This window comes from Danio rerio, chromosome 24 (assembly GCF_049306965.1).
Source record: "Danio rerio strain Tuebingen ecotype United States chromosome 24, GRCz12tu, whole genome shotgun sequence".
NCBI classification, from domain to species: Eukaryota; Metazoa; Chordata; class Actinopteri; order Cypriniformes; family Danionidae; genus Danio; species Danio rerio.
The window spans coordinates 39,697,501-39,720,560 of NC_133199.1; the positions used below are offsets into that span (position 1 = coordinate 39,697,501).

General features: G+C 39.9%; 2 protein-coding genes across 51 annotated transcripts in view; both read left to right on the plus strand.

Annotated features, from left to right (window-relative positions):
* The window catches only part of ccdc178 (coiled-coil domain containing 178), a 326,195-nt gene that overhangs the window by 171,924 nt on the left and 131,211 nt on the right, over positions 1 to 23,060 (plus strand). The window lies entirely within an intron of this gene.
* The window catches only part of obscnb (obscurin, cytoskeletal calmodulin and titin-interacting RhoGEF b), a 100,447-nt gene that overhangs the window by 23,242 nt on the left and 54,145 nt on the right, over positions 1 to 23,060 (plus strand). For 6 of the 50 annotated variants that reach the window (XM_073941025.1, XM_073941034.1, XM_073941029.1 and 3 more), the window contains 10 exons: positions 1,670 to 1,936; positions 2,120 to 2,386; positions 2,477 to 2,743; positions 2,841 to 3,110; positions 3,834 to 4,103; positions 4,218 to 4,487; positions 18,272 to 18,541; positions 18,831 to 19,109; positions 19,472 to 19,729; positions 19,961 to 20,227. In XM_073941025.1, coding sequence (XP_073797126.1) covers positions 1,670 to 1,936; positions 2,120 to 2,386; positions 2,477 to 2,743; positions 2,841 to 3,110; positions 3,834 to 4,103; positions 4,218 to 4,487; positions 18,272 to 18,541; positions 18,831 to 19,109; positions 19,472 to 19,729; positions 19,961 to 20,227 — 2,685 coding nt within the window. Of the gene's footprint in view, positions 1 to 1,669; positions 1,937 to 2,119; positions 2,387 to 2,476; positions 2,744 to 2,840; positions 3,111 to 3,833; positions 4,104 to 4,217; positions 4,488 to 6,876; positions 7,144 to 7,277; positions 7,545 to 8,039; positions 8,301 to 8,446; positions 8,714 to 11,456; positions 11,538 to 13,370; positions 13,638 to 13,938; positions 14,206 to 14,751; positions 15,019 to 15,290; positions 15,558 to 15,778; positions 16,046 to 16,125; positions 16,393 to 16,839; positions 17,110 to 18,271; positions 18,542 to 18,830; positions 19,110 to 19,471; positions 19,730 to 19,960; positions 20,228 to 23,060 lie in introns of all 50 variants that reach the window. The other 44 variants (XM_073941040.1, XM_073941042.1, XM_073941056.1 and 41 more) reach the window with 20 other exon arrangements.

Sequence of the window (23,060 nt, forward strand, 5' to 3'; positions counted from 1 at the left end):
CGGTTTGGGCTGTCATCACCTGAGTCACATGAGGGGGAAAAAAATCAGATTCGGGCCACATTTACCTGCAGTGTGAACGTAGCCTTATTTTCATTGAAGGGTGTTTTAGTTGACAACATTTCCAGGGCTCAACAATAAGGACTGCCCGATGGCCCGGGGCCAGCTTGAGAGACACTCGGGACAGTAGACAAGATTGTTACTTGCCCGATTGGGCCAGTGCTGCACAGTCACTAAAGTTTAATTTGCCGATGACAGTGCAACCATTTGTCAATTGTGTAGAATCGAGAAACAGTTTGTGCTTTCAAGCCTTTAAATGCTACCCTCTCTGTGATGTCATAAACACCATATTGCTTTTCAGTTCCTCTTATCTGATTGGATATTGGGAACACGTAGCTGGTTATTTTTGTCTGTAACTTAGTAACAACCAGTACAGCGAAGAGACAGCAACATGGCGGCAACATCAAATTATGAGGCTAATGTCTTGGAAGCAGACATTTATGTGGGTACAACAGGTTAAAATGAAGCGGGGTTTGGCACAGTTTGTCGTCAGTTTGGCAAAGCAGCCACCTTTTGTTAAATCATTTAGAACTGCAATAAAATACCTGCATGTTTTCCATACTGCACTTTTTGTTTTCATAACACTTTGAATTATTAACCAGTATATAAAAATACATTAAACACAGTAACTTCTAAATTTACAGACATTAGCCCCTTTCACACATACAGACCTTTCCGGAAAATAGCCGGCAATTTTCCGGAAAGGTTGTATGTGTGAACAGGTCCTTTTTGAAAATACTGGTTAATTCATTCTGGCCGGAAAGAGAAGTTGTAACATTACCGGCAATTTGCCGGAATGCTGCGCTGTGTAAATGCAAAAGGAAGATTGCCGTAATAAGCGCGTGCACATCTAGAACGTGCTGACGTGAGACGTCTGCTTTAGCCAATCACAACAGTCAGACGCATTTACGTCCGTGCGGTTTGTGAGAATAAAAGCCTTTGAATATTTTTCCAGACACATTTAGCTGCTAGAAGTTAGTCAGATCACGTTTATATGTTCTTCTTAATGCCAACTGTGTAAATAATCATCGATGAGATGCTTATGATAAGCTGTTGTTTGTTTACCTTTAAGCTTTGCGTGTGCCTTTGAAACAGCCTGTGAGCGCCTGCACACGCACATATTATGAACATCTCGACATGCGAAAGTGATCCTGCGAAAGTTGTTCACAATATTGATCATCTACAGAGTTTGTAATTTAGTCAAATGTTTACAAATACAAGCGCAGCCGTTTAAAGCTCATTTGTGGTGAATGATGTCAGAATTTACCGGTATTTTGAAATGGATGTGTGAATGCTCTTTTCCGGAAAATTTCCGGAACGTCCTCGCCTGTGTGAACAGCGCTTTTTTGAATATACCGGTAAAGTCGTTCCGGAAATCTTCCAGATATTTACCGGTATCACTGTGTGAAAGGGGCTATTGTTTTGACGCATTATTTAAAGTATGTGTCTAAGAAATAGCTATTAACTTGTTGTTGTTTTTTGGTGGGACCAGAGAAAATTTTGGCAGGGCAAGTAAAAATCTGACCTACTGGCCCGACCGGTCCACTTAAAAAAATCCTTAGCGTTGAAACCTGATTTCTGTTTAATTGTCACTATTTATATTACACCACAGAGCGTCCTATTGAAGTCCTGGAGCCTCTCAAAGATGCATCAGCCAAGGAAAAGACTTCCACCACACTGTCCTGCAAGTTCTCTGCCCCACCAAAAGAAGTGAATTGGTTTAAGGGTCAAACAGCTTTGGAGGCTTCTAGCAAGTACAGCATGAAGCAAAAGGATGCCAGTGTTCAGCTGATCATACAAGCTTTGAATGCAGAGGACTCTGGAGAGTATCGTTGTCAGGCTGGTGTCTGTGAGAGCAAAGCTGTTCTCAAAGTAGAAGGTAAAGTCTTCATCAGGACATTGAAGCATGTTGTTACAAACTGCATGAACTTTATACATTCAACCCAATGCTGTGTGCAAGAGCTTGGCTTTGCTTATGGCAAACATTTATTATATAGCTACAGGTGGTGAAACAAAAGGCGTACTGGTCATGCTTTTTGATTTTTTTTCCTGACATGCATAGTGCGTAAAATCCAGATCACCAAACATCTCACAGATGTGGAAGTGGATGAAGATGGCGATGCTTTGTTCACCTGTGAAGTTAATTATGCTGACGAAGAGGTGCAATGGACGCTTAATGATAAGCCACTCTTCAACAATGAGGTCAACACCATAACCCATGTGGATAAGACCCATACGCTTTCCCTCAAGAACTTAGCACCTGAGGATGGTGGGAAGGTATCATTCAGTATTAGGGATGTTAAAGAAACAGTCTGCTTAAAGGTCAAAGGTAAGGTCAAATGAGTTACTAACTGTTTTATAGAAATGCTTTGCATGTATGACTAAAACAAGACTTTGGTTTACTTTTTTTGACCTCCAGAAAAGAAAGCCATCTTCTTGAAGTTGCTGGATGATGTAGTCGCAGAGGAGAAGGGTACAGTTACACTTAAGTGTGAAGCCTCAAAGCCGAGAGTTGCCCCTGTGTGGCGTAAGGAAAGTACAACTCTGTCGGCAGGCAAAAAGTATGAGCTTCTGCATGATGGTAAGTCCTTGGGACTGAGTATCCATGACATCACACAAGCTGACGCCGGAGAGTACAGCTGCGATCTTGGCACAGATCTCTGCAAGTCTAAGGTCACCGTTAGAGGTATGCCAACAAACTATCATATTGCTGATGTTGTGCAAAGACTCAGTAGTGAAAGCAGGTTAAGATAATTCTATGATATTTTTGCTCTTGACTCCAGATATCCACATTGGGATTACTAAGCGAATTAAATCAATTGAGGCCAAAGCAGGCGAGAACTGCACATTTGAATGTATTTTGTCCCGGGAAAGCTCAGAACAGTGCACCTGGAGTCTAAAAGGCCAACCTATCAGTGATGGAGGCCGTTTCCAGATAAGCAGCAAAGGGCGCAAATATACATTAATAATCAAAGCAGTCTCAGCTTCTGATTCCGGTGAAGTGGTCTTCTCTATTCAAGATTTGAGTTCAAAAGCAACACTTTCTGTTGAAGGTGAGAAAGCAAGACACACAATGGAAACTTGAACAACAAAAAAAACTAAGTGTTACACAAATCAAAGTGAAGTTTATTCATAAACTAATTTTGAGGATCACATGCTTATGATTGACACGGCTGGCCCCGAGTCAAGCTAATGTACGAACCACCAATCAGACTATTCCTAACCCAGTATAAATAACCAAACATCTTACCTTTAGTCATCTTCGTCTTGAAGAATCCCCCCTTCCACCCCTTCTCCTCCTCTTTTCTACAGGGCAGCACGGCGGCCCAGTGGCTAGCACTGCGGCCTCACAGCAAAAAAAGCCTCTGGCTTGGGTATCCACCCAACCGGACAGCATTTTCGTGTGGAGTTCATGTTCTCCCCGTGCTTGCGTGGGTTTTCCCCGGGTCCTCCGGTTTCCTTCCACACTCCCAAAAACATGAGACTTAAGTAAATTGACTAAACCAAATTAGCAGCAAATTCAATTCTGTCAGCAACACATCACCTTAGCAATCCTTGCGTAGCAGGAGGGGGGGGGGGTTCTCACGATCTACCCGAGCTCAAACTCCCCTCTCGCCCTGCAACGGGAGGGAGCTCCGGGCTCGAGGATCTTATGAGCTCGGGGCTCTCTCCCGGGACAGCATGCCAAACTAGCTTATTACCAATCATCAGCTATGTGTGAACCCTTGAAAAAAGGTTTTGCATAATTATGGCATATCTTGATTTTTGGGATGTAGGTGAAGCTCCAAGCATATCTAAAGAGCTTCAGGGCGTCAGTGCTAAAATTGGTGAAGATGCCACATTTACCTGTGAGCTTTCTCAATCTGGACTGGAAGTAAAGTGGTCCAAGGATGGCAAGTCTATCAGAAAGAGCCAGAAATATGAAATCAGCCAGGAGCAGACGCTTGTAAAGCTGACTATCCGCAATGTCACTGATAAAGACTCTGGAGAATACAGCTGTGAGGTCACAGGTGGTCCAACCTCCAAGGCTAAACTGGAGATCAAAGGCAAGCATATTAAACCTAATGGTTTTAGATTATTTCATTATATTCAGAAATATATAATGCATCCAATACAAAAAAATTCACATATACCTAAAGAGAAGATATGTTTATGTTTAGCAGATCTGGCCAACAAATTCATTTGTGAGTTAAAGGATGCCACTGCAGATGAAAATAGTGATGTGTCCTTTGAATGCGAGACTGCTCAACCTGCCACTAAAGTCACTTGGTTGAAAGGAACAAAGGAGATCAAGGCCGGAGGAAGATATGAGCTGACACAGAAGGGAGCTATCCTCATCCTCAAAGTGAAGGATCTAGAGAAGAGTGACAGCGAGGTTTACACCTGTGACATTGGTTCTACAAAGACTACAGCCAAACTGACAGTGAAAGGTAGGAACATGTTTCTATTAAGGGAAGAATTCCTTCAGAACTCTTTCTTTCTTTGTGTTCATTGCAATGTGTTGGCTTAGTTAGACTATAATAAATTGAAGGAACACACGTCTTATGGTATTTAGGCCCAATCCCAATTCTATTTTTGTACCCATACCCCTTCCCCAGAGTGTGAAGGGGAAAGGCTTAAAAATTTACCCCTAAGAAACGGGACACCACTACAACACCTGCACACGTAATCGCAATCTCTTACTACATATGACATTGATGATCACGACTGCTGTAGTTATTTCAGTTGCGTTATTTTTTGGTATTGATCTTTAGAAAATCACTGAAGGTATATGTCATGTTATTATTATGATATAATGTGGCAATAAGATCGTAACAGTACCGTGCATTTTCACTGTGGCCATATTCATCTATGTAAACGTAACGGAGGCCAGCTAGTGTGTGCTGTGCAGGTAAACCTCACTCCTCTGACCTCTTAAGGTGCTCTAGCGACAGACGCTAGAGGCCATGGTTTTTAGCCTCCTTGTTAAGGCTGATTTATACATATGCGTCAAACGCCGGCGTATGCTACGGCGCTGACGCATAGCCCTTTGCCGTGGCCATCGGCGTCGCTGACGTGCACCTCTCAAAAATTGTAACTACATGTCGCAACGACGCATAGCGCAAGCTCTGTGATTGGTCGGCTTGGTAGCGCTGATGAGTCTGGGCGGGACCGAGAGCCGCGCGATTGTTTACAACTGTGGAGTCCCGTGAAGGAGCTCCGGATGGAAAGTTTTGTTTTGTGTTTACCTCATAGTTAAAGTTGTTGCACGTCCGCCGGTTTCTGCCTCAAAATGAGCGAGTTTGAGCCACTTGTGCATCCCGGAAGTGTTCAGGAAAAGCAAGAAAGCAGCAAAGAAACTCGACACAGAGGAACATTTACACCTTACTGCCAGCTAGCGTTTCGGAAGTGTTAATGCAGACCAACAGAGACAGCGCACAGAAGTATAAATGCACAGCCACGCGCGTCACTTGACGCAGAAGTATAAATCAGGCTTTAGAGCAACCGACCCCCATGCGGAAGGTCGCCGGTTCAATACCAGCTCTGAGCGGGTTGGGTGGTGTAGAACCGTTGGGGTTACATAAACACAGGAAAACATCATTAACATTTTACCAGACACTGCAAAAAGCTCATACCCAGCCACTAGGCTTTTCTGAAGGGGATTCAAGTGTCAGAATGTTGTGGGACTGTGATACAGGAGCTATTATTAGGGATTATAGATGGCGAAATTTAGCGTTTTTTTATTTTAGCATTTTTTTAAAGCATGATGGTAAAACACAAACGCCGTAATGAATGTATTTAAATGTGTGGTAGATTGTTGTAAAAATTCATAATAATGACAGAAAAAAAACTAATTTGTGCATCACCTTATTTCCATGAGCAGCCATTTTCCCATTGTAGCTGGTGTATTCTGGAAAATTTTCTTACCCCTTGGTTTTGCATGTGGTCCTGAAAAATCTTTGTTTCGAGGGCTGTCTAGCCCTTCCATTTAGCCTTACGCTTTCAAGCTAAAGAGAATTGTGACATCCCTAGCCCTTCACGGGAATGCACAAAATGAGGGGTAGAGGTAAGGGCTAAGTGGTAGAAATGGGATTGGGCCTTAGTCTTGAAGTTTTTGATGGATTGACTAGCATTGTTTTCATGTTTACATTGCTTGTTTCAATGCATTATTGTTCACTGACAGAGAAAATTATCTCATTGGTGTGTATAACAAGGTTAAGATTGGTACATCAGAATCTCTACTAAGCTCATGTGTAGCAATGGTACTGATGTCAGATGTCATTTAGATCTCTAGAAAGTCACTTTGTTAAAGATAGGGTTAGTTCTTCATTTGTGTTATTGCTGAAATTGTTATTACGTGTGGTTTTTATTTCAATAATTTACAAGAAACCAAAGTGCTGTTTTTATGAGTTTACACTTTTAACCATCGAGCATTTGCATGTATCCTGAATCCTTGCCTAATTCATCTGTAATGTTAGTTTTTTTAGCTTTTTTTTAAAGATCAGAACAGTTTTTATAAAGTTGTGACAATTCCAGTGTTTGTCAGTATTGTTTAATATTTTAAAAGTGGCACATCTGCTTTTGTGCTGTGTTGGTTTGTGAGGTTCTGTTGGTCTTGTCTGGGCTTTGTGTGTATTAATGTAGTTCTAGTGCATTCATGTGATTAATGATCATTGTGCCTTGTAATTATGTTTTACGTTTTGATGCAAAACTACACAGAGCATCATTATAACAAGCTAATTCCTTCATCGTCTCAACCAAGCAATCCTCCATCGTGTCTTTTGGACGTTAAAACTGTGAAGAATCATTTTAAATATATGATACTTGTTCAATCTCCAGTGCTACCTGCCAAGTTCAAGGAACAGATGAAGAACCAACAGGTCACAGAAGGTGAGAAAGTCTTACTTTCCTGTATGCTTTCCAAACCTGGCTGCCAAGTGCAATGGAAGAAGGGAACTGAATGTCTAAAAAATGGGGGAAGATATCAGATAATGCAGAGGGACACCATCTTTGAGCTACAGATTTCAGAATTAGCGGTTGAAGACAGTGGAGAATATTCTTGTGAATGTGGAAATGAGAAAACTACAGCAAACCTTGTTGTCAGTGGTATGCATAAAACCTTATTCATTTACATGCATATATTTGTTGACTTAGACTCAGTGCATATGCAGTCAAGTTCACATCTACTCAATCCAAGTTATTAATTCACACATTTATGTCTTCACACAATCGATCTTCAGCTTTACCGGTGGTCTTCAAACATGAGCTACAAAGCCAAGAGTGCGAAGGAGGAGACACTGTTACTCTTAATTGTGAACTCTCAAAACCTGGAGTACCTGTTGTTTGGAAGAAAGGGACACAGGTGCTTCATTCTGGGGAAAAATACCTCATCAAGCAAGATGGGGCTAATGTTGAATTGAAGATTGCTGACCTCAAACTTGAAGATGGAGGGCAATACACATGTTTGTGTGGGGACAAGAAGACTACAGCAAACATTAAGATCAAGGGTATGAAATTCAATCAATCTTGGGAATGTGAATGTCTTCTTTGCCATATTTTATTTATTTCTATAGGTTTACTTGTATAAATAACTCATAGGTAGACTTTACTAATGAAACAAATCTACTAATCTTGCTTTGTAAGATGTTATGTGGCTTTATGAATGCTTTGTCTTATATCAGGGGTGTCTATACTCGGTTCTGGAGGGCTGGTGCCCTGTAAAGTTCAGTTCCAACCCCAATCAGACACACCTGGGCTAGCTATTCAAGCTCTTACTAGGCTTTCTAAAAACATCCATGCAGGTGTGTTGAAACAAGTTGGAGCTAAAATCTGCAGGACACCAGCCCTCCAGGACCGAATTTGGACACCCCTGTCTTATATTGTCTATTCTTGTCTTTGGATGTTTTTAATTTGTTTGTTTTTTCATGTTGGGCTTTTAGATATCTGTTTAGAGTAGAAGTACATCATATTAACAAACCATTTAAATGCTAATTGCTTCTTAGCGCTGAACTTCAAACGAGAACTACACGACATGAAGTGTCAAGAAGCAGACAGTGTTACTCTTCAATGTGAGCTTTCCAAACCAGGAGTTCCAGTGGTTTGGAGGAAAGGAACACAGGTCATCCATTCTGGAGAGAAATACCACATCAAGCAAGTTGGCTCTACTTTTGAGCTGAAGATCAATGATTTAAAACTTGAAGATGCTGGAGTCTATAGTTGCGATTGTGGCTTTAACAAGACTTCATCTACCATTACAGTCAATGGTAGGAAAGACGTACTGAATGTACAAAGCATTAAATCAACATATTATTTTGCCAAGACTGGAAAGACTTCTCTTCAGTTTAGTTCTTTAAGATTGTCTTGATGTGTTTGTGTAACATGGTTCCAACATCTCTTCGTGGTCTTTTAGCATTACCAGTGGTCTTCACACATGAGCTGCAGAACTTGGAGTGTGATGAAGGTGGCAGTGCTACTTTGTCCTGCGAGCTTTCCAAACCTGGTGTCCCTGTGCAATGGAAAAAAGGAAGCCATATTATCCAGTCTGGAGGAAAGTACACAATCAAGCAGATAGCTTCCAAGGTGGAGCTGAAAATCGCTGATCTAAAATGTGAAGATGAAGGAGAGTACACATGTGTATGTGGAGACAAGACAACCACAGCAATAATGAAGATCAAGGGTATGAATCATTCTTAATCTTGAGTTTAATTCTAATTATTATGCACTACTCTGACAACCTTATTGTAAACTTATTGAAGTGTTTGTGTTGTTAGGAGGTTTGTTTATATGTTTGTTGCATTTGTTATATTTTCAGTGAGATCATACAGTTGAGTTGAAAAGCAATGGCTGTATGCAATTGTTCATTTCAGGTGTTTTCATACAATTACAATGTTGCTAATGATATACACTTACACTTTTGGTAGGAAAACATAATTATTCTGGAATTGACTAAATATAACTTTCAGATTACTTGTATCCTGCTGTGGCTCTGCCTGCTGTGCTGTAATACTATATAGTCTGACAGACATCTGTATTGATGTTGCCTCAGTTTTTGTCGTCATTGCTCTGTTTCTTTAAAGGGCCATGAAACCCCCTCGTTTCAGCAGGGTGTTTTCACACCTCTACTTTGGAAAAAGTCAGCAAAGTGGGCGTGTCCAGCTCTGTTTAGGGGGAAGTGTCGGAGGAACTAAAGTGGGATGGTGTGGGAGTGTCTATTTGGGCACGCGCGAGTTTCAGAGTCAAAATAAACACACAGGAGAAAGTGATGGTGTTTACATGGACATCTGTAGTCGAAATATTTGCCAAATTATTAAATGGTGGACTTTAACTGCAGTTTGGCTCTTTCATTCAGGGAATTCATTCATGTCCCTCGCGACAAACGAGATATTTGATTCGAGGATCTGCTCTAAGCGTGTATTTTTCATGCAATGTTTGATACCGCACGGCGAATGAGAGAAAAAAAAACCTCTGCATTTCCCGGAAACTTAGATGCACTCGGCAGGTAGTGTCAGAAAGCCGCGTGTGTTATTCCGGTCACTAAACCCTACACGAGGTTAAGTAAAGTAACATGTTTACACTCGGTGCAATAGTTAACTTAGTTCGATACGAACAAACTAAATAAACAAAGAGCACTGGTCGCTCACTTACCAAATCTGTAGAGACAGGACAATCACCAACAACTAGAGCCGCGTCTTTATGAAGAGAATACTACAAGCGAATCCAGATCTCAGCATTTGCAGATGAAAACAGCTCTCAGGTAAACAATAATCCTCCTTAGACACGCAAGTTATTGTTGTCGAGCGTCGCGTACACTGTTAATCCACACGTGACTCCAGCTGAGCTCTCACAGAGAGAAAATGAAAACAAAACTTAACGGCAGCAAACTATAAAAGCAACACTTCACGCTTGTTTTGCCAACACAACGTGGCGTCTCTGTCGTGTAAACACGGTGATAGTAATGAATATTAATGAAGTTGCACAATAGAGTGCGCTGATTGGTTTGAACCAAGCCTTACTCATGCATTAATGCATCACACTGTAAGACGTAATAAGACACACTCTGGCTCAGACGTCCAGTCTGCACGCTGGAATACAACGCTATTATGTCATGACCGTGACGCAGCTTCAAAAATTCGTTTCAAACTGGAAGTACGAATTTGCTTGAAATAACGCAAAAACAACAGCTAAAACTGCTAGTGTTTTTAGCAGTGTGGGACACATATACGACTGTCAACAGCTCAAAAAATGTGTTTTGGTGTTTCATGACCCTTTAAGCTTGTAGTCTCGATTTCAGTGCAGTTCATATGTGGAACAGAATAAGGATAAAAGGCTTCATATGATTTTACACGTAATGCTTTATTTCTGATGTGAATGTGCTTTGAGCCATGGTTTTATTTATTCTTTGATATACCAACTGTTTGTGATTCTATCTGAAAAAATATATACATATTTTGATGCAGTTTTGAAGGCCCAAACACCTTCGTATGAATTGGGACTTCAAAAGCAGTCTACTGAGAAGGGGGCATCAGTCGCTAGTATGAAGTTCAAGAGTTCACACTTATCTGATGATTGATAATAAAGCTAGTTTGGCGTGCTGTCCCGGGAGAGAGCCCTGAGCTTAAAAGATCCTTGAGCCCTGGGCTCCCTCCCGTTGCAAGGCGAGAGGGGAGTTTGAGCTCAGGTAGATCTCGATGACTCCCCCTCTTGCTTGTTGTAGCTGTTGTCAGATATGGATGCTGAAAGGTGTACTCAGAGTTTAGCTAAAGCATTTGGATTAATTGTTTAGGGTGCTTGTTTTTGAACTGTGGGAGGAAACCGGAGGACCCGGGGAAAACCCACGCGACCACGGGGAGAACGAGCAAACTCCGCACAGAAATGCCGTCTGGTTTGGAAAGGAATTAAACCAGGGGCATTCTTGCTGTGAGGCAACAGCTCTAATCGCTGGCCACCGTGACGCCCGTTTGAAAGGAGGGAAAGTAGGGTTGGGTGGGGGTTTTTTTTCAAGACGAAGATATTGAGATGAGAAAAGTGGTTATTTATAGTGAGTTAAGGATCGTCTGATAGGATAATCAGTCATTAGCTAAAATTGGAACAGCTGTGAACAATCATAAGCACGTGATCCTCTCGAAATTTGTTTATAAATAAACTTCACTAAAAGTACTGATAGTCTGTGCTTTATGCTTTCTTGTTCATCACTCTCATTTGGACAAGCTAAACTGTCTGAAATCAGTCAGGCTTTAGGTGCTTTGATTTAATGGTTGTTTTCTTTTTAAATAGCTTTTGATTCCGAATGTTTGCTTGTTCTGCTTTATATTTGCCACTATAGTTGAACACAGCTGGCACAGGCATTGCTACTTGAGTTTAATGATCTTCATGGTTTTGCCCATGAGCCACAGTTTACACAAATGTGTCTTTTTCCATAGCACTAAAGTTCCTAAGTCCTTCAGCTGTCGCTGAAACAGACTCCCAGAGGCAGAAGAAAGACAAACAAGCAGAGCTCAGTGGTATGAAACTGATGTGCATTTCCTGTCTATCATGTACTGTGGATTATGTTATGTGCTGATGGAAATGTGAATCCCGTTCTTGTGAATGGAATGGCATGAGGCCATGCATTTGCTTTCGCATTACAACATGTGCACTCTGTTTTGGTGTATTTTGTTGCTAATCAAAGACAATCAACTACATTTAAACGTCTTGCTTAAGCACCCGACTTGCTTCAGATGTACTCTTCAAGCGTTTTTTATTTTTAAGAAGTATTGCTTGCACAGCACATTTTCGATCTAACAAAATGTTTTGTTTTATACCGATAGTATTTACGTAAGGGAAAATTAAAGTGCATTTCCCAGAGATGGGTTGCAGCTGGAAGGCCATCCGCTGTGGAAATAACGTGCTGGATAAGTTGGCGGTTCATTCCGCTGTGGCGACCCCTGATTAATAAAGGGACTAAGCCGAAAAGAAAATAAATGAATGAAAATTAAAGTGCATGTAGGCTGTTAGAGTACATTAATTTGTTGGCCTTTTAGTTGTTATGTTCTTATGATATGCATAGCTAATTAATTTTTAATTTTTTTATTTTTTTGCTTTATCTGCATCACTGCATGTTCCAGTCTCATTTTTACATTTATCAAATATAGTTGACTGTAGCTACACTTTATATGGTTGACTGCAGTTGTTTTATGTTTTCTATTTTGTACTTGCTGAAGTCAAAGGTGTATAGGATGGGAATGGATGAGAGTTGTAGGGAGATTACCAGCCTGCCCGACATGACATTCATCAATGTTAGTGTACTTGGTTTAAGGCTTTGTGTATAGGAGCACAGATGCGCTGCATTGTCAAATGTGACTGTCAGTTCCAAAGACTTAAATATCCTGAATATCAGTTATTATTTGTGTCCTTGTCCTCTGATTTGTTTTAATTCCACAATATATATATATTTTTTAGATTGGTCACGGAGATGTATATGAAGTGGTGGAGGTGTGTGTGATTTTTGGTCAATTTACTGTGCAATGTGGTTATTCTTTAGATATTCCTTTTCCCTAGGCAGTTTTATTCCTTATATTGCAGGGACAGTCTTTCATTGTTAATTTTGAATCTATGATTTTAGTTAGATTTAAATCTCTAGGATTAACACAGTTACTTTGTCTGTAGCAATTATCCATAAAGTTCTACAATGGTATTTGTTCTACAGCATTGTTATCAGGGCTCAACAATAAGGACTTCCCGATGGCCCGGGGCCAGCGTGTGAGATGCTCGGGACAGTAGACAGGATTGTTACTGGCCCAATTGGGCCACTGATAACCTGTTACTAAAGTTTGTGACTACTTGTCCATGTTTTGTACAGTGATGTTTTGTACAGTTTGACATCAGTTTGGCAGCCAAGCCATCTTTTTTTTTGCAATAAAATGCCTGCACATTTTGCTGCTTTTGTTTGCAAAACAGTTTGAATTTTGCTCATTGTACATTTATTAAATTTTTTTTAAATATTTAAATTCTAAATTTACAAACATTTTGACACATTTTTCAGTTTTTTAATTTGTGGCTAAGAAATAGCTATTAGCATTTTTTTGGTAGGGACAGTGAAAACATTGGCAGGGCAAGTAAAAATCTGAACCACTGGTCCGATCGGGCCAGTAGAAAAAATCCTTAGTGTTGAACCCTGGTTATGGAAGTAAAATGTTGCGGACATTGAGATTTACTATAACAACAACACCACCACATCATGTCAATTGCCTTTACATAGATTTTCTATTTTGGGATTTTTCTTATTTTAACACAGAATAGTTTAGAAAAAATGTCAAAGTTCTAACTTTAGAAATACTCAATCCTTATTTCAACAGCTCTTCCTATTAAATTCATGCAAGAACTGCTTAACCAAGTGGGTGATGAAGATGGCAGTGTTACTCTGTGCTGTGAGCTCTCAAAACCTGGAGTTCCTGTGGTTTGGAGGAAAGGAACTCATGTGCTTCATTCTGGGGGAAAATACACCATCAAACAAGTTGGGACTATTGTTGAGTTGAAAATCACTGATCTTAAACCTGAAGATGCTGGAGAATATGCTTGTGATTGTGGAGACAACATCACCACTGCTAGCATCAAAGTTAATGGTAGGACTGAGCTTTTAACCTTCTTTGACACAGAAACATCTTTTTTCTACAAGACTGCCCTTTATAGTGCCTTCACTTACCGTTGGGTAGGGTAAAATGTATACTGGCTGCTCTAAAGTTACAATTTGTTGGTCTAACTTATAGTTTGTTTAATACTACTGTGGTTGTTTTCGTTCAAATATTCCATGAACAAAAATGTAATGGGTCATCTTAGAAGTGGAAAGGACTTTTAATTATGCATAGTGTCAATTCATCTTGTAAGATCCTTTTCCTGGTTCAACATCTTTGCCTGATTCCTCAGCATTACCAGTGGTCTTCAACCATGAGCTTCAGAATCAAGAGGTTCAAGAGGGGGACAGTGTTACTTTGCACTGTGAACTATCAAAACCTGGAGTTCCTGTGGTTTGGAGGAAAGGAACTCAGGAGATCCATTCTGGGGGAAAGTACAACATCAAACAAGTCGGGGCAGCTGTTGAGCTGAAGATCGCTGGTGTCAAACCGGAAGATGCTGGAAACTATGCTTGTGATTGTGGAGACAACATCACTACTGCTAGCATCAAAGTTAATGGTAGGACCAAGCATTTGTTTGAACGTTCTTTGACGGATGAAAGTTTTTTTTATCTACAAGGCTGCACTTCATTATGCCTTCACTGAAGGTGGGATAGGGTGGTGTATGGTGTTCTGCCTTTATGTTTTATAGAGTAACAAGTTAAAAGCCTAGATCACAGGTGTCAAACTCAGTTTCATAAGGGCCACAGCTCTGCACAGTTTAGTTCCAACCCTAATTAAACACCTGATCAAACTAATTGAGTCCTTCAGGTGTGTTTGAAACCAACAGGTGTGTTGGAGCAGGGTTGGAACTAAACTGTGCAGAGCTTCGGCCCTCCAGGGATTGAGTTTGACACCCCTGGCCTAGATTTTATAGTGGTTTATCTTTATTATATTATGTTATGTGGTTATTGTTGTTAAAATATTCCAAGCTGATGTAAAAGCAGCAAGTCATTGTAGAAGAAAGTTTTACATCTCTCAGTGGAAAGGACTTTTGGTCATGCCAAGTGTCAGTTCCTCTTGCAAAATCCTTTTCCTGGTTCAACATATTTGACTGATTCCTCAGCATTACCAGTGGTCTTTAGCCGTGAACTACAAAACCAAGTGCTTCAAGAGGGGGACAGTGTTACTTTGCACTGTGAGCTATCAAAACCTGGAGTCCCTGTGGTTTGGAGGAAAGGAACTCAGGAGATCCATTCTGGGGGAAAGTACAACATCAAACAAGATGGGGCAGCTGTTGAGCTGAAGATCACTGATGTCAAACCTGAAGATGCTGGAGACTATATTTGTGATTGTGGAGACAACATCAGCAGTGCTAACATCAAAGTCAATGGTAGGAATGAGCTCATATTTGAACCTTCTACAATAAATTAGGATGTTTCTAATCTGTCGAACATTTTTTATAATGCCTTAATATGGGAGCAGTGGAAAAGGTGTTTATTGGCTGGTCTTGTGTAGTGCATTGTCTTAAAAGTTTGTAGCGTCATGATGGTTGTGTTTTTGCTTCCTGGAAGTTTTTTTTTTTTTATGGAATGGATTTAGTCCATGCCAAGTGTCAAGTTCATTGAATAGATCCTGGCTAAATAACTTCGCCTGATTCCTCAGCATTACCAGTGGTCTTCAAGCGTGAACTACAGAACCAAGGAATTCAAGAGGGGGACAGTGTTACTTTGTGCTGTGAGCTATCAAAGCCTGGAGTTCCTGTGACTTGGAGGAAAGAAACACAGGTGATCCATTCTGGAGGAAAGTACTCAATCAAGCAAGTTGGCTCTTCTGTTGAGCTGAAGATTACTGACGTCAAACCTGAAGATGCTGGAGACTATGGTTGTGATTGCGGAGAAAGCATTACAACTGCCAATATAAGGGTTGACGGTAGGAGAAGACAGATTTTTCCATCTTTCTAATATATTTGAAAGTCTGTTACATTCATCACATTTTGGAGAAATGTAAATGATGCCACATTTTATTATAAAGACAAATCTATTCTCTTTTTGGAATTGTTGTATTCGTGTATACCCCGTTCTTACTTTCCTAGAGTTCAAAACTACAAATTTATGAAATCTTGCACCTTATACCACTCTTTGAATTGACAGCACTTCCTGCCATCTTCACACAAGCACTGAAGAACCAGACAGCTGTTGAAGGAGAGAGCATCAGCTTCCAATGTGAGCTTTCCAAACCAGACATTCCTGTGGAATGGCGCAGGGGTGAAATTGGCCTTTGCCCCTGTGCTAAATATGAATTGAAGCAACATGGCCACCATGCACAACTGATCATACATAACCTTGAACCTGAAGACTCTGGTGACTATATTTGTGACACTAGAGACCGCCAAAGCGTTGCATATCTGGAAGTTAAGGGTAGGCTTAGATTGAACCCTTTATATGATAAAAATTCCCATAAACTTGATGACCCTGAAATGCATTTACTGCCTCTACAGCACTGCCAGTTCTTTTCAAATCATTTCTGAAAGATTTGGAAACTGAAACTGGGGAAAATGCAGTGTTTCGGTGTGAACTTGCCAAGTCTGGAGCCAAAGTCATCTGGAGGAAAAATAAGAGAGTAATAGAAGCAAGCAACAAATATCAGCTGAAGCAAGATGGAGCTGTTGCTGAGCTTATCGTTTACAAGCTGCAGGAAGGAGACTGTGGGGAGTACTCATGCGAGACCGAACATGATCAGACATCTGCCAAACTCACTGTAAAGGGTAGGAATCGCCTGTCCTTATTCTTCCTTCCTTCCTTCCTTCCCATAAATGATCATCCTTTGTTGATCACTCATTTATGCCATACCATCCAAAGTACTACATCATCCATTCTCTCTTATACACTTGTCCTTGATCTTAGATCATCTTACATTTCAGTTCACGTGATACTTTTTGATTTTATTAAAACTTCCAAAATCATACGTTGTTATATTATTTTTTTATTCGTTTGTTATTAGTTTTTGCATTTCATATATAAAAAGGATAGCTGTCTGTCTTGACCTGCAGAGAACTTTCTAGAAAAGCTTCTTGCGGATGCTAAATGGGGCCGTTTACTGGGCACTTTAATCATCTTTTTTAACCTGACTACTAAACGTTGTATATTTAGAGTAAACTTGTCCTAATTGCTGGTTACTTTCTTTGCAAAATGAAACCTGATTTTGTTTTCAGAACCTGAAATCACAATCTTAACTGGCTTGAAGAGCTGCATTGTCAACGAAGGCGAGGATGTTCATTTTGAATGCCTGGTCTCTCATGACAATGCAGTCATTGTTCAGTGGACGCTTCAAGATGTTCCACTACAGAACAATGAGATGAATAAAATAGGAATGGAAGGCAAAAGGCATACACTCACACTAAGAAGTGTAACCCAGAAAGACTCAGGCACTTTGTCCTTCCATGTGGGTGCCCACACTTCTTTTGCTTGTCTCACAGTGAGAGGTAAAATTTAGATTATCTAAACAAAGTCATTTGATTCAATTTATGTCACATCTTGAATTATCAAAGTGGGTTGCAAACACATGCACTGTTAGTACACATGTTGAGTACTAATTTCTTATATGTATTGCATTTATCTTCATTTGATGCATGCTTTAACGAATGTTTGCAAAAAACAATATAATCGTAAGGTTATGCTGGACTGCTTTGGTATGTGTTTGACCATTTCACTACAGCACAAATAATTTTAAAAATCACATTATTATTATTGTTGTATTATTGCATGTATGTTATGTTTTGCCTTGTCACGTGTTAGTCATCTATAACAGAAGTGCTGCAAATTTTTTACTGATTTTCTCTTAAGAAATTCACACTTTTGTCCTGACTCCATTTATAGACAGCAAAGGAGATTTGTTGACATCTCAGGGTGCTTTCACACCTGTGAATCGATTCAGTTGTTCCGAAACAGAGATTACAATTGTTACATTGTTGCTCTTTGCTCTTGGAGCGGTTCGCTTTCACACTGCAAAATTTCTAATCAGACCAAAAGAGCTGAAACAAGTCACGTGCGAGTAAACTCTCCTTACATTGGTCAGTGTCAAGGTTTATTTTGCAGCGTCCCGCTCAGCTGTCAGGAGAGGTGGTGGTTTGGTGGTGATTGACAGGGAGCGCACGCGCGGCGTGTCTGAGGAGAGACGCAGTGGGGAAGGGTGAGAAGGGTGCGCAACGATGCCTATTTGAGGACCGGGATGGAGACGCGATATTACCGGGAGATCATCACTCGTTTGCGGGCATCCGGAGACTCGCGAAACTTCCCGCAATACTCATAATTCTTTCTTCATCTAGCCGTAAGCCTATTACATATACATAAAATACTGTGATTTAACCGCGCTCGGATCGGATCGCTCACTGCAATCGAACCGCTCCAGGGTTCGTTTCAATCGAGCCGAGACCACCTCATTCAAGCGATCTCAGAGCGATTACTTTGGCGCAGAACAGAGCGCGATTGCCCTGTTCAAATATGCCAAACGAACCGCGCTAACTGGGCAAACGAGACACGTTCCGAAACAAAAGTGTAGGTGTGAAAGCACCCTCAGTCTTCGAATTTGCATGTTTGGGGTATTACACATGTCTTAGAATGTGGTCTGTGTATCACTGTTTCCAGCAATCCCAGTGCTATCATTTACAAAGGAGTTGACAAGCCAGGAGGTCACAGAGGGAGGCAGTACCTCGTTACGTTGTGAAACTTCAATCCCTGATGCCAGTGTGACCTGGAAGAAAAACACTCTGGTCTTGACTGATGGAAAAAAGTATTCAATAAAGAGGGATGGCACAATCCATATATTGGAGATCCATAAGCTCTCGGTGGAAGATGCTGGCGAGTACACATGTGAAGCAGGAGAAAAAAAAAGCAAAGCTACATTGACTGTCAAAGGTAAAATCTTGATTCTTCATAAGAGGCAAATTCAGTGATTCAATGTTCATCTGCGAAAACAAAATTACAAAATATTAGCATCTCAAATTTAATTAAGTAGTTTTTGATTTAAATGATATTTTTCAAAATCGTGTAGTTTAAAAAAATGTTATTAGGTAATAGAGATTTACTTTTAGTAGATAAAACGTAGCATAAAACAAAAAAAATCAGTTGTGGATATTTACCTCAATTGACTTTTTAGAAGGTCCTCAATAGTCCCTTTCATCACGTTCCTTCCATCCATTCCCAGAATGTGTAAAAATCACAAGAGAATTAAAGGATGTGACTGTGATAACGGGCGAGGATGCTATCTTCCAGTGTGAGGTGTCCCAAAAAGGGGTTACTAATGTCGAGTGGTGGCTCGGCTCCAACCACCTTCAAAACAATGACTTGAATCAAATCAGCTGCCAAGGGAGGGAACACAGCCTAGTGCTGAAAATGGTCACACCCGATGATTCAGGTGACGTAGCCTTTGTGGTTGGCCCTATGAAGAGTGTCGCCTACTTGATGGTGCAGGAGAAACCCAAAGGTAAAAGATAAATTATGGCTACAACTGTACGCTAGTAACAAGCAATCATCTGTCTGTTTTTAGGGAGTAGATGCCCTCATTTAATGCAATCATAACAAATGGCTTCTTGTTGCTTTTCCATCTGCTTTGGCCATTCTACAGCTACTCTTCAAAACAGCTTGTTTGTCTTTTGAGTTAGAGATTCTTTGTTTTTTGTTTCTGAAAGTTTTGGTCTTGTCTACAATTGTCAAAACATGAGTTTTGTAATTAGTAAACCTCTTTTCATATACCAGAATATTTGGTTTGAAGTGTCTGAGTTTCAGAATCTCCAGGCAGATTATTTGGTGTGACAGAACTTGGGTTTGGGTTTCTCCTGTCCATAGTTGTATTCTTAGAGAAGCCTCTGGACATAACTGCCAAAGAGGGTCAAACAGTCACACTGTCCTGCATGACCTCCGACCCTGAGGCTGCTGTCGCCTGGTACAAAGATGAGGAGATGATAAAGGCAGGGGGCAGATATCTGCTCTACAAGGATAGAGCCGTCCATCAGCTTCGCATCCTTAGGGTGGAGGAAGGGGATGCAGGGCTGTATACATGCAAAACCAAAGATGCAGAAAGCTGTGCCACCCTTACTGTTAAAGGTAAATGGGTTTGCAGGCCTGTGACTTTGTTGTTTTGAATTTATCAACATGCCTGAGCATAAAGTCAATGCAAATGGACTGCAAGACGACACAACTTATGTTCTGAAAATCTATCTCTTTGTAACTGCCTACCTTGTGATGCAAAGAAGATTGCGATACCTTGACGGGTATCAGCCTTTTTAAATCGGACATTTACAACTTCTTATAACTTCTTTTCTCATCCATCATCAGGTCAACCTGCGTACTTCCGGAAGGAGTTAGAGAACCAGAATGCAATAGAGGGAGATAGTATCATCTTGCGCTGTGAGCTCTCTAAGCCAGTTAAAAGTGTAGAGTGGAGAAAGGGAGGAGTGGTGCTACAACCCAGTAAGAAATTTGAGTTGAAACAGGACGGATGTGTGTTGGAGCTCCATGTCCATGATCTGGAACCAGAGGACAATGGCTACTACACTTGTGATGCTGGAGACCAGTTGACCACAGCATCAATCACAGTGCAAGGTATCAAAAACATGTTCAAAACATTTGCAAACTGTATTATAATTTCTGCAAACTTCTGTTATAGATCGAACAGACACAAATTGTCTTAAATGGGCTGGGAGTTGATTGAAATCTGTAGCTTTTGAAAAATGTACTTAAGTCCAAATTTTACATGACCTTTCTAATGCATCCTTAATGTGTGTAGTACGTTTAGACACCAGTGATCTCTGGCTATCTGTGTCTGGTCTCTGCAGAGGCTGAGGTCCTCATAGTATCGGGTATAAAGAATACAGATGTATTTGTGGGCGAACAGGCAGTTTTTTCCTGCCAGCTCTCTCGTCGTGCCAAAGGCAGAGTTCAATGGTGGCTAGACGGCACTCGTTTGGAGAACAGTACCTTCAGTGAAATAAGTATGGGTGAAGATCATGTCCACACTCTTACCCTAAGGAACCTTTCTCCCAATGATTCGGGTACAGTCCTGTTCAAAACAGGTGCCCTGACGTCCTCAGCCAAGCTGTTAGTGAAAGGTACCATTTGGGTTGCAGTGGCCTGATAGTACTTTGCAGCTCTGAGATCTAAAAGCTTAAAATTATGCAAATACCATTGGACTAAATTTGTGTCCATGAATTTCCTAAAAACAGTCAGTGTCTTATTTTCTAAAGCATTTTTTGTTATAGTTAGCTATATTTTTTGTTATAGGGCCTTTTTTGTTATAGTTAAGCTGTTGGACCATAAGTCTAAAATAATGTCTCAGTCAATTCTTTTGCGGACTGATTGTTAGTCCTTTGAATATTGTTGTGTGCTTTAAAATATGCCATACATTCACATTACTACCGAATTACTTATCTTTAATATTATTAATAATACTCAAAATTCAATTTGTCTTTGCACAGACTACCCTGGATAATTCTTTGCTTAAATGGTCATAAAACCTCTCTGTCCTGCATCTGTTAGTTCACTGAAAAAATGCTGTCAACACACAGTAGGTATGGTCAGCTATGCAGCGGATGTTCTCATTTAGTCATAGCCATAAATAACCTCCAAATATTCACACTGCATTTATCGATAATAAGAAAACAATTCACCTTCTGCATGCTTTTGCAGCTCACAATAGTCTGCTCTTCAAAAATATGAATACAAATTTATACAAACTTTTGCACACAGTATACTGATGCCATTGCATCTCTTGCATATTTTCAATTGTCGGACATTGGACTAGTTATATCATACACAGATACTCTTAAAAAGTTACTGTAAGCTATTTCAGTTTTAAATATTTATCAAAGAAAAGCAGTGTGTTGTCTTGAGTAATTAAACAAAGCTTCTTCTTATAGAATAAAGTACAGTTACAAGCATTGATGCATCATAATCATCATCATGCATTTCAAACTTGAAAGATGAAAATAACTCAAAAATATAAAAATTAACCAGGCTTTTTGGTAACCAACCAACAGACAATACCATTGTTTTCTGTAATGAGTAACAAACAACTCTGTTAAAACTTAGGTAGGCACATAAGGTAGTTTAGCATTTCATGACCCTTTAAGTGATTAATAATGCTATTAATAATGCAACCCTGATTTTTTTTATTATTTTTTTTTTTGGCATTAACCAAACCAGATTTTTTAGATGCCAAGACCTTACATTATTTTACATTATTTACATGCAAGTAAAAAGGGTTGATTACAAATTCTATAAAATAATATATTTTTGGGAGATTCATGGATGCATGTTGTCCATGTATTTTTGTCTATTTGGCTGCAGTATCATGGCTTGCTAATTACTTACTAAATTGGCATACTAATCTTTAAATTACACTGATTTTGGGCTTACCTATTGTCCAGGCCTCGATGCTAAGGATGTTTGCTGGTTCTGATGTTTTGTATATGTTAGGACTGTGGAAAATGTAATTAAATTCGTATTAATCAATCAAAATTAATTGTATTAATATTTGCTGAAAAACCCTCCCCCACCCCAAATGGATCAATTATTAAAAGTTTCTATAATCAGTATACACTATTTGTTTTAATTGGGCTTTATTGGACAAACAGTATATACTGTATGTCATAGACTTGCATGTAATCTAAATCAATCCATTATGCACTCATCAACCTTAACTACACTTTTACTGCATGCACTTGTTTCTAGAATTTGCCATTAGTTTGATTTGACACTGCAGCTAGGCCTCTGATAATTGTTGTTGGCCATGTCCTTGGTCAGTTTGGAGTAGAGAAGCAAAAGATTATGCATTTACCATACTTAATATTTGACTTTATAAGACTGTGGAAAAACTTACTATTTGAATGCTTCCAATTAAAAAAAAAAAGCAACAGCTACATCAGTGGCTTAGATGGTAAATGAAGTTGTAGTGGCACCCGAGCCCGGTTGCATCAGAGCACTTAAGCTTACAAATAACCTTAACAAACAAATTAAGTATTCCATTTTTATTATCCAAGTGTTATCCCTTAAGCCAGGGGTGGCCAAACTCAGTTCTGGAGGGACTTTAGCTCCAACTTGCTTCAACACACCTACAAGGATGTTTCTAGACTGCCTAGTAAGAGCTTGATTAGCTAGACCAGCTGTGTCTGATAGGGGTTGGAACTAAACGTTGCAGGACACCATCCCTCCAGGACCGAGTCTGGACATCCCTGCCTTAAGCATTACTACAAATCCTAAGCTACAATTTCAACTTAAATTTAAGGGACCAAAATAGCTCTTTTAAGTGAACTTAAAATCAGAATATATACAGTATATTCATAAATAATAAAGCAATTAAGAGAAAGTAGCAATGAAAATGCAATACTTTTTGTGTAAATAAGTAATTGATGAGTTGTACAAACTTTGGAGATTTTGC